We start from the raw sequence: 12,155 nt of genomic DNA on the forward strand, positions 1-12,155 counted from the left end.
GAGAGAGAGGGGAGAGAGAGGGAGCAGAGAGAGGGATGACGAGAGGGAGCAGAGAGAGAGGGGGGAGAGAGAGAGGGAGAGAGAGAGAGAGAGGGAGAAGAGATGAGGAGATTGAGAGGGAGAGGAGAGAGAGGATGAGAGAGGGAGAGAGGAGAGAGAGAGAGAGGAGAGAGACGGGAGAGTTGGAGAGACAGAGAACGTGAGAGGAGAGAGAGGAGGAGAGAGAGAGAAAGAGAGGAGAGAGAAGAGAGAGAGATGAGAGAGAGATGAGAGAGAGGAGAGAGAGACGAGAACGATGAAGGCGAGAGAGAGAGAGTAGAGAGAGAAGGATGAGAAGAGAGAGAGAGGAGAGAGAGAAAATATACAATCTCTCTCTAGGGGGCTGCAATGGAAACAAGCCTGCTTTGAACCTCTTATCCCCCTGAACACACATGTATACAAAGACAAAATCACATAGTATATCTACACACACAAACCCACGAGTGATGTCCAACAAAGACCTACAGTAGGTGTCATGCCTACACCTTTAGCTGACACCAGTCATTTTCCAGTGGAAATAAAGCCTTCTTTGTTAAGGTAGTTCTGGACTTAGTCATTATTGCAGCATACAGAACTGACTGTTTGAAGAAAAATTGTTTCCAATCACCATTCCCTTTACCCTGTTTTTACTAACGATCAGACATCTGGTGTGTCCATTCTGGCTCGGACATGGCTACTTGCTTACTTGGAGATATGGTGTGCTTGTTTCTGTGCCACCCACTTTTTTCTGGTGATATTTGAAATACTAATTATTCCAATATAGCTATACAGCACATGGTCCATTTGTCAGAAATTGAAAGCTTGCACATTCATGCTAAACTAATCGAAATACCATTGCATAGGTTGTTATTATGGACATAACATCATCATGTCAAGTGTTGCGTTACATGTCCCAAAGATGTCTATTATGTGGAGCAGTGAACAGGAGAGAGAGATAAGTGCCAGGATGAATGTGCGTTCTTTCCTCATCCTCCTCCAAAGTCAACACGTTCAGGATTACGACAGGCCTGGTTGTGAAAGCATGTCATCCGAGCAGATCACACTGCATTGGGCTGTTGTGGTAACATCACACTTGTTTCTCAGTCCCTTGATGATTAAAAAAGTGATAAATGGAGTCTTTATTACTCTCTACTGTACTGGTCTGGATCTATAGCCTCCAGTAATTGTTTCAGGTTCAGTAGCTCTGTCTTTCAGCTTTCTGCTGGTAATTGTGTACTGTACTGTGTGTGCACAGAGCGCTATATAGTGTTTAATGTTCATATTCTATAGGCATTCATTAAACTCAAACATATGCATCATTCAGCTATTGTAAGCTGCTGTCCAAACTAGAGCGGTTAAAGTTTGTTTTGTAGTTTGCATTAGATTGGGGCTGGCAGGAACAAATATATCTTTCATCAACAGCCACTGGTGACTCACCCAGCCAGCCCCACTCATAACCTGTGGAATGATGTATGAGTCATGCCTTGACTTCACTCCATCCCTTGTTTGACTTTATGAAGTCCCACAGGTTCGTTCCCTGCATACGTTTATTAAAAATGTTTGTGTCTGTTTCTATATGATGAGTGATGCGAGTCATGTGACTGTTTTGATACCATTGACATGTGCCAAGCTATAGGCTGTGCCAAGCTGTCCTGTGTGTGTGTGTGTGTGTGCATACACCTGGATTAGTTTGTTTTAATGGACTGATTTGTTTACCCAATGTCTCGAGCTGTAAGACAGGGGACTCTGTGCCACAACATAGGGCGGAGGTTTGAGTCTATATAAATTGTAGTTTGACTAAACAAACTACATTAACCAGGTTTCCATCCAATCTTTTTATGCCCGTAAAGTGCATGTTGGATAAAAAATGTCATGACAGGCCTGATGGAAAGAGCAATTTGTCACTAAACTATCCAAATGTCTACCAAACTAGTAAATTTGCTAGACAACGTGGGATCTTTTTGTATCAGTAAAATTCATTATGCGAGTAAAAAGTACACAATGTTCTTTAGGAATATAGTGAAATAAAATTTAAAGTTGTAAAAAATAAACAGTAAAGTACAGATTAACCCAAAAAATACTTAAGTGGTACTTTAAAGTATTTTACTTAAGTACTTTACACCACTGTAGACAAGGTGGGATCTTTTTGTGTCGTTAAAATCGATTAAGCGAGAAATGGCGGTGGAAATACTTTTATGCGCAAATATTGATATAATAACCATCGTATCGAAGTRAACTTGGAGTCATGCAATGCCATGTTGTGTGGTCCTCCCACTACGACTCTGGAAAGCATACRGTTTATTAGACTACAGATGAAATACATACTGAATGTCTTATTCTGGTGACATGATGATCGATGCTTGGCTGCCGTTTGACACATTTCATCATGTAGGCTATACCTGCACTCTATCTGCGAGATGTTGGCTAGAGCGCACGTGCCAATGCCAGATTGGGCACATTCGCTATATAAAGCTAAATGTTTTGTGACATTTTTAGTAGAGTTCAAAATGCGATGGAAACCTATTTAACTCGTTTATTTTTTTTGGTACAGTCATCAATTGGTCGCCAATTGGATGGAAACCTAGCTACTCTTGTGAATTTGTTTGTTTTGACACCTACTGCATTACCTTCAGACTCTCTCTCTATATATATATACAGTGGGGAGAACAAGTATTTGATACACTGCCGATTTTGCCGATTTTGTTACTTACAAAGCATGTAGAGGTCTGTAATTTTTATCATAGGTACACTTCAACTGTGAGAGACGGAATCTAAAACAAAAATCCCGAAAATCACATTGTATGATTTTTAAGTAATTAATTAGCATTTTATTGCATGACATAAGTATTTGATACATCAGAAAAGCAGAACTTAATATTTGGTACAGAATCTTTGTTTGCCATTACAGAGATCAATACATTTCCTGTTATTCTTGACCAGGTTTTGGCACACATGCAGCAGGGATTTTTGGCCCACTCCTCCATACAGGGAACCTTCTCAAATCCTTCAGGTTCGGGGCTGTCGCTGGCAATACGGGACTTTCGAGCTCCCCAAAGAATTTTCTATTGGGTTTCAGGTCTGGAGACCTAGGCTAGGCCACTCCAGGACCTTGGAGATACTTCTTACGGAGCACTTATTGCCCTGGCTGTGTCGTTTTCGGGTCGTTGTCATGCCTTGGAAGACCAGCCACGACCCATCATAAATGCTCTTACTGAGGGAAGGAGGTTGTTGGCTAAGATCTCGCATCCATGGCCCCATCCATCCTCCCTCAACTGACGGCGCAGTCGTCCTGTCCCCTTTGCAGAAAGAGCATACGCAAAGAATGCATGTTTCCACCCGTCCATGTATCACGGTTTGGATGGTGTTCTTGGGGTTGTAACTCATCCTATCCCTCGTTGGACTTTCTTCCTCAAGCATCGGCGAGTGGGTTTAGAACCCAAAAAGCTCTATTGTTTGAAAATCATCAAACCAACAATGACTTTCTCCCATTCCTCCTCTGGATCATCTCAGATGGTCATCTGGGCAAAACTCAGACGGCTGGACATGCGCTGCTGTTGAGCACGGGGGACCTGTGTGCGCTGCCAGGAATTTAAATCCCATGACGGCGTAGTGTGTTACTAATGGTTTATCTTTGAGACTGTGTCCCAGCTCTCTTCAGGTCATTGACCAGGTCTGCCGTGTTAGTTCTGGCTGAATCCTCACCTTCCCTCATGATCAATTGATGCCCACGAGGGTGAGATNGTGTAGTTCTGGGCTGATCCCTCACCTTCCTCATGATCATTGATGCCCCACGAGGTGAGATCTTGCATGGAGCCCCAGACCGAGGGTGATTGACCGTCATCTTGAACTTCTTCCATTTTCGAATAATTGCGCCAACAGTTGTTGCCTTCTCACCAAGCTGCTTGCCTATTGTCCTGTAGCCCATCCCAGCCTTGTGCAGGTCTACCATTTAATCCCTGATGTCCTTACACAGCTCTCTGGTCTTGGCCACTGTGGAGAGGTTGGAGTCTGTTTGATTGAGTGTGTGGACAGGTGTCTTTTATACAGGGAACGAGTTCAAACGGGTGCAGTTAATACAGGTAATGAGTGGAGAACAGGAGTGCTTCTTAAAGAAAAACGAACAGGTCTKTGAGAGCCGGAATTCTTACTGGTTGGTAGGTGATCAAATACTTATGTTATGCAATAAAATGCTAATCAATTACTTAAAAATCATACAATGTGATTTTCTGGATTTTTGTTTTAGATTCCGTCTCTCACAGTTGAAGTGTACCTATGATAAAAATTCCAGACCTCTACATGCTTTGTAAGTAGGAAAACCTGCAAAATCGGCAGTGTATCAAATACTTGTCCCCCCCATTGTACATAATGTATTAACATTTCACACTTTACAAACACACGTGATCGACTATTTGAAGAAGATGAGACACACACAGACGTGATCAACTATTTGAAGAAGATGAGACACACACAGACGTGATCAACTATTTGAAGAAGATGGGACACACACACACGTGATCAACTATTTGAAGAAGATGGGACACACACACACGTGATCAACTATTTGAAGAAGATGAGACACACACAGACGTGATCAACTATTTGAAGAAGATGGGACACACACACACGTGATCGACTATTCGAAGAAGATGGGACACACACACACGTGATCAACTATTTGAAGAAGATGGGACACACACAGACGTGATCAACTATTTGAAGAAGATGAGACGCACACAGACGTGATCAACTATTTGAAGAAGATGGGACACACACAGACGTGATCAACTATTCGAAGAAGATGCGACACACACACACGTGATCGGGGGACACACACAGACAGGGTGTAAATAAATAGACACTTAGGGCACTTCAAAGAAGATTAAGTGCGCGTAAAAATGGTTTAGGGCCCTTCAAACACATGAGTGGAAGATGCTCCAGGCTACAGCTTGCTGTTCTGTCAGGTATAGCAGGATTTGAGCTGACAGAACAGAAGAACCTAACTCATTAATCCTCATTTAAAATCCATGCACGTAATCTCACTATGACATAACACATGATTTATGTGTGAATGTTTGAGATCTCCATGCCAATCTCAAGGTGGGAGGGTCAATATGACGAGAGAGCCATTGAGAGCTGACCTGGTGATCTGTCCTCCCGCCTCTCTCCCAGAGGTCTCCTGTCCTTCCTCCTCTCCATCCGTACTCTGGGACTTCAGCCTGGATTTAGAGTGTCTCTGCAGGGGGAGAGAAACACACACACACACACCACACACACACACACACACAAAATTACAGATAATTCCCATTAGCATTGCCCATGCCCATACGTGTAGCAGTCATAGTCATACATTTAGCAGTCCGACATTTAGCAGTCCCACATTTAGCAGTCATACATTTAGCAGTCATACATTTAAGCAGTCCCACATTTAGCAGTCCCACATTTAGTCAGTCGGCACATTTTAGCAGTCCCACATTTAGCAGTCCCACATTTATGGCAGTCCACATTTAGGCAGTCCCACATTTAGCAGTTCCCACATTTAGCAGTCCCACAGTTTAGCGCAGTCCCACATTTAGCAGTCCCACATTTAGCAGTCATACATTTAGCAGTCATACATTTAGCAGTCATACATTTAGCAGTCCCACATTTTAGGCAGTCCCGACATTTAGCAGTCCGACATTTAGCAGTCCCACATTTAGCAGTCCCCACATTTAGCAGTCCCCACATTTAGCAGTCCACATGATTTTAGCAGTCCCACATTTAGCAGGCCACATTTAGCCGCCCACATTTAGCAGGCCCACATTAGCGTCCACATTTAGCAGTCCCACATTTAGCAGTCCCAATTTTAGCAGTCCCACATTTAGCAGTGCCCCATTTAGCAGGCCCACATTTAGCAGGCCCACATTTAGCAGGCCCACATTTAGCAGGCCCACATTTAGCATGGCCCACATTTAAGGCAGTCCCACATTTAGACAGTCCCACCATTTAGCAGTCCCACATTTAAGCAAGTCCCACATTTAGGCAGTCCCCACATTTAGAAGTCCCTACATTAAGCAGTCCCACATTTAGCAGCTCCCATTGCAGTCCACATTTAGCAGTCCCACATTTAGCAGTCCCACATTAGCAGTCCCCACATTTAGCAGTCCCACATTTAGCAGTCCCTACATTTAGCAGTCCCACATTAGCAGTCCACATTTAGCTAGTCCCACATTTCCAGTCCCACATTTAAGCAGTCCCCAATTTGCAGTCCACCATTTAGCAGTCCCATTTCCAGTCTCGCCACCATTTAGCAGTCCCACATTTAGCAGTCCCACATTTAGCCAGTCCTACATTTAGCACCGTCCCACATTTAGCAGTCCCACATTTAGCCGTCCCACATTTAGCAGTCCCACATTTTAGCAGTCCCACATTTAGCAGTCCCACAATTTTTAGCAGTCCCACATTTAGCAGTCCTCACATCTTATGCAGTCCCACATTTGGCAAGTCCCACATTTAGCAGTCCCACATTTAGCAGTCCCACATTTAGCAGTCCCCATTTAGCAGTCCCACATTTAGCATGTGATTCTGTCCACTCAAAAACATAAGCTTACTAGTGGTGTGTGTGTGTGTGTGTGTGTGTGTGTGTGTGTGTGTGTGTGTGGTGTGTGGTGGTGTGTGTGTGTGTGTGTGTGGTGTGTGTGTGTGTGTGTGTGTGTGGTGTGTGTGTGTGTGGTAGAGGAAGATGGTAGCATAACATATCTATGAAAGTTCAAGTGGAGGAGTGGAGGATAATGTTGCCAGTAATTACAGTCTTTAGGCTGCTCAGTGGGTAGTACAGACACACACACACACCACAGTGGGTAGTACAGACAGTGCACACACACACCACTAGTAGCAACATGTATGACTGTTAACATGAAAAAGACATTTCCTCCATGTGGAGGGGATTAGCAACACACACACACACCAACTAGACAATTAAACCTTTCCGATTGTCTCTAAATAAGTAAAACAATATTAATTAAATCTATCTGAGACTGGACCAATGTAAGAGAGAGGGAGATGAGACATGAGAAGTGCTCTTCAAGGAGAAGAGAGAGACAGACAGACAGACAGACAGACAGACAGACAGACAGACAGACAGACAGACTTTCTTCAGCCTCACAAACTGGACCCTGTGTCAACAGATCACTATCCTGACTTCTAAGGCTCGACATCTAAACGCCATCACTAGTAAACCAATGGTTTAGTTTGACATAGAAAGGACTTTTCCCATTGGCAGACCTGAGACAGTACAAACATTGCTGAGTTACGATCTGGACATTGTGGACAAAGATATTTGACAAGCAATAGAGATATGCCCATCGGAGTAGGACATATTGAGGTCTGTAACGAACAAAGATTATAGTGAAAGAGCAGAGATGATCTCACCTTTTGCTTGATGTTGCTGATGAATGATCGACTTTGGGATTTTTTAAGTCCCTCTTTGGGATTCTAGAGGGACAAAAAAAATAGACAAGATGAGCTGAGAGACTAGTGCAGTACACACCTTTTATATTCATATACTGTCCATAATGCCTATACACACACCGTCCTGTAAAATTACTGCTGTACACACCATTATATCTTGATTGTTTATTTTATCCTGCAACTCCCCGACGGGCTCGGGAGAGGTGAATGTAGAGGCATGTGTCCTCCCAAAAAATTGACACGCCAAACCGCACTTCTTAGACCTCTACACGATGGGTGTCGCTAAACCGGGACGGTTGATGCTAATGTGCGCTAATGTAACTAGTATGACGTTGTAAACAACAGCCAACTTTCCAGGACATAGACATATCTGATATGGGCAGAAATCTTAAATTATTGTTAATCTAACTGTAGTGTACAATTTACAGTAGCTATTAAAGTGAAGAAACACCATGCTATTGTTTGAGGAGAGTGCACAACAACAAAACACTTTTATCACGGCAACTGGTTTGATACATTCACCACGGAAGGTAAATAATGTACCTGCAGAGGGGAGAACAAGTACTTGAGACACTGCCGATTTTGCAGGTTTTCCTACTTACAGGTCTGAAAATTAATTACTTAAAATCATACAATGTGATTTTCTGGAATTTTGTTTTAGATTCCGTCTCTCACAGTTTAAGTGTACCTGTGATAAAAATGACAGACCTCTTCATGCTTTGTAAGTAGGAAAACCTGCAAAATCGGCAGTGTATCAAATACTTGTTCTCCCCACTGTACATTCAGTAATCTTGCTCTGATTTGTCATCCTGAGGGTCCCAGAGATACAATGTAGCATAGTTTTGTTTGATCAAATAAATTTTTATGTTCAAATGTAGAAACTGGATTCTACAGTTTGACTCCACTGCTGTCTCTGGCTCCACACCCATCCCGCCCGGCCATCTAGATGTGTGAAAGTTAGTCTATAAGCTAATGATCTATCATGTATGACATTTCTGGGAGTGTGTAAACTAAAAAATATATATTACCATAGCATTGTTGTATGTTCTCTATAGTTAAGTACTTGAACAAGTATCAAATGACCAATTCGGCACTTTACGGCAAACACCTGACAGCCTTGATACAACATATTGTGCAGTAATGTAATTCTTCACTGGATTAGTCTGAAACGTTGTACACACACTGGTGCCATCTGGTGGCCAAAATCTAAATGACACCTAGACTCCTATTTGAAAGTATGGCCTTTCTCTTGCATTTCAAAGATGCATGTTTTTCATTGTATTCTCTTTTACCAGATCAAAAGTGTTATATTCTCCTACATTAATTTCACATTTCCGCAAACTTTAAAGTGTTTCCTTTCAAATGGTATCAAGAATATGCATATGCTTAGGTAACCTCATAAGGATAGTACCCTTTTCCCCCCCAATTTTTGCCTAAAATGACATACCCAAATCTAACTGCCTGTAGCTCAGGACCTGAAGCAAGGATATGCATATTCTTGATATGCATATTCACTCGCCCGCTTAACCCGGAAGCCAGCTGCACCAATGAGGAAACACCTTTCAAATGATGACCATAACATTCAAACACACATGTCATGTACACTAGTTTTGACATTGCTTGTTCTAATATTTATATATTTCTTAATTCCTTGTTGTTGAGTGTATTGTTATCTATTACTGCACTGTTGCAACATAAGCATGTCATTACACTCACAATAACATTTAGCAAAATATGTGTATGCAACCAATCAAATTAGATGTTTTTATTTGTGTGTGTCTCTCGATTCATCACAGCCTCATTATTAGCCTGCAGCTAGAGAACCCTTAACAGACACCAAGCAATAAACTGGTACATCTGTGAAGGACGGAGAGAGGGGGACGGAGGAAGGGAGAGGGAGAAGGAGATGGAGAGAGGAAGAGCGAGGGAGAGAGAGAGGGGGAGAGAGAGAGAGGGAGAGAGAGAGAGGGAGGGAGAGAGAGGGAGGGAGAGGGAGAGGAGTATAGGAACTCCCTGCTCATACTGTCAGACACATTGCATTAACATGGATGCTTGGAAACCTATTATTCTACACACAGAACAAACGGAGGAAATTAAATATTAATAGAAGAGACAGACATGTTTCTCACACTAACAACATATTATATCTCCATTCAGAGAAACACCAACCAGCTCGGGGGAGAAGTTCCACTTAGGCACAGACCTGGGATCAGCTGTGTGTGTGTGTGTGTGTGTACCGGTAGGTTCTTCTGCAGGCCCACGTGTGTGGCTCTGAGCAGAGCTCTGATGCTGGAGCTGTCTGTGTCCTCCTTGTCTCCAATCTGAGACTCCTTCAACAGAGAGTCCAGCTTCTTCCTGATGTAACTTTCCACTTGGTGGTTACCATTACTCTGAAGAAGGGAGGAGAGAGGGAATGAGAGAGACAGAGAGACAGAGAGAGAGACAGAGAGGTACGAGAGAGACAGAGACAGAGACAGAGACTAGAGAGAGAGAGAGAGCAGAGAGCGAGAGAGAGAGAGAGAGAGAATGAGAGGGAGTGAGAGAGAGAGAGGATGAGAGAGAAGGAGAGAAGAGAGAATGAGTTGATGATGGGTTGTATTTGGGTGTGAATCCCATCTGTCAGCCTGGTTAATACACCAGGTCATTTGTGTAGTCCTGCAGTGGCTAGCAGTAGACAGACCAGCCCAGTACAAGCAGTACTAGCAGTAGACAGACCAGCCCAGTACAAGCAGTACTAGCAGTAGACAGACCAGCCCAGTACAAGCAGTACTAGCAGTACAGACAGAGTGTGAACAGATCAGTCCTGGCTCCAGTGCTGATCACACCTTTAAATCAGCATATATCTCACTACTTTAATTGGCTCTAAATATCACCCTCTCTTCACTGGGAATGAGGGAAACTAGCCAAGATCCCGAATGGCATATGAGAAAGCACTCTCTATGGCCAGAATGGCAGCTGTAGCTCAGCTCGAGGTAGAAGTTGTCTCCAACGACAGATCTAGAATCAGAGTACCCTACTCCAAAAGGTTATTCAGATAGCATAAACTGATCCTAGATCAGTAGCTGTAGCTCCTTAAACCTCATGAAAAAACACTCGAACGTAACAAAAGATGATGTAATGTAAACACATAATTATCATATATTTATCAGTCCATTTCAGATGTCAGAAATTAATTAGGGGGAAATCATATCTCCCATTCCTTTTGCTTTTCCGCTCAAGTTTGTCGAGGTGTATTGTATAATGAAGCTAATAATTCACTTAATTAGAATTGTTATTTACACACACACACACACACCGTGCCTGCGTCAGGCTCATTAAACATGAATTAGTCCCAAACACAACTCGGCTAATCATCTGTCATACATTCGCAGCTCTAACATTAAAGTCCTATTAGCGCAGTGAATTCTGGTAGTGATGGAGGGAGATTACTGTACATATCGCCAAATTATTTTAGACTATATTATATTGATACTTTGACTGTATGTATTGATTTGCACAAAAAAAATACATAAAATAAATACATATACTGTACCAGTCAAAAGTTTAGACCCACCTGCTCATTCAAGGGTTATTCTTTATTTTTACTATTTTCTACATTGCAGAATAATAGTGAAGACATCAAAACTATGAAATAACACATCATGTAGTAACCAAAAAAGTGTTGAGCCAAGAGTGTGCAAAGTTGTCATCAAGGCAAAGGGTGGCTACTTTGAAGAATCTAAAATCTACACTTTTTTTTGGTTACTACATGATTCATGTGTTTTTTCATAGTTTTGATGTCTTCACTATTATTCTGCAATGTAGAAAATAGTAAAAAATAAGCAAAAACCCTTGAATGAGTAGTCTAAACGTTGGACTGGTGCTGTACGTGGTCATGTATATATTTTTGCTAGGTAGCGTTAGCAGCAGTCGGCTGTATCTGTACCAAAACTACAGTATTTTACATCCCTATAGCTTGTTCTCCATCTTCTTTTTAAAAAGTGTTTTCAGTACTTTTATTTCCATGATTAATCCAAACTATTTTGTCTCTCTGCAGCAGAGTAGCAGATATGTTTGGAACAACAAATTGTAATACATAGAAAATTGTGAGAATCGTAATACATATCGTATATGATAATATCATACCATTAGGACCCTGGCAATTACCAGCCCTAATTTTAGCTCAATACTGTCATTAGGAGTCCATTACATGGCCTGTCTCTGACCCAGTGACAACACACTGATTAGTGGACAGGCCTTCACACTTCACCAGCCACCAGAATTACTGAACTGTGAAAAGGATTATAGCTGCATTTTTATTTATTTTAGGCAAGTCAGTAAAGAACAAATTCTTATTTTCAATGACGGCCTAGGAACAGTAGGTTAACTGCCTTGTTCAGGGGCAGAACGACAGATTTTCACCTTGTCAGCTCGGGGATTCAATCTTGCAACCTTTCACTTACTAGTCCAACGCTCTAACCACTAGAATCCCTGCCGCCCTGTGGCTTTGACTTGTTGTAACTTACATTGCTGTTCTTCAGTTTAAAGTCGTCCTCAATCTCATCAGCACTGTCATCATCGGACACCTCCCCCTCCTCAACATCTACAGACAGGTACAGAGGGAGACGCTTCCCCTGGAGAGAGAGAGAGAGAGAGAGAGAGAGAGAGAGAGAGAGAGAGCAGAGAGACAGAGAGACAATGAGAGACAGAGA

General features: G+C 42.4%; 1 protein-coding gene across 2 annotated transcripts in view; it reads right to left on the reverse strand.

Moving 5' to 3' along the window:
* Positions 1-3,766: 3,766 nt before the first annotated feature.
* The window catches only part of LOC112070383 (1-phosphatidylinositol 4,5-bisphosphate phosphodiesterase eta-1-like), a 20,977-nt gene continuing 12,588 nt past the window's right edge, over positions 3,767-12,155 (reverse strand). The window contains exons 2-5 of one of the 2 annotated variants that reach the window (XM_070438951.1): positions 11,970-12,077; positions 9,702-9,854; positions 7,426-7,488; positions 3,767-5,251 (exon numbers count right to left, since the gene is read on the reverse strand). In XM_070438951.1, the coding sequence (XP_070295052.1) occupies positions 5,111-5,251; positions 7,426-7,488; positions 9,702-9,854; positions 11,970-12,077 (465 nt within the window). In that variant the 3' untranslated portion in view covers positions 3,767-5,110. The remainder of the gene's footprint in view (positions 5,252-7,425; positions 7,489-9,701; positions 9,855-11,969; positions 12,078-12,155) is intronic. The other variant, XM_024137800.2, reaches the window with a different exon arrangement.

This window comes from Salvelinus sp. IW2-2015, unplaced genomic scaffold (assembly GCF_002910315.2).
Source record: "Salvelinus sp. IW2-2015 unplaced genomic scaffold, ASM291031v2 Un_scaffold1309, whole genome shotgun sequence".
Lineage (NCBI taxonomy): Eukaryota > Metazoa > Chordata > Actinopteri > Salmoniformes > Salmonidae > Salvelinus > Salvelinus sp. IW2-2015.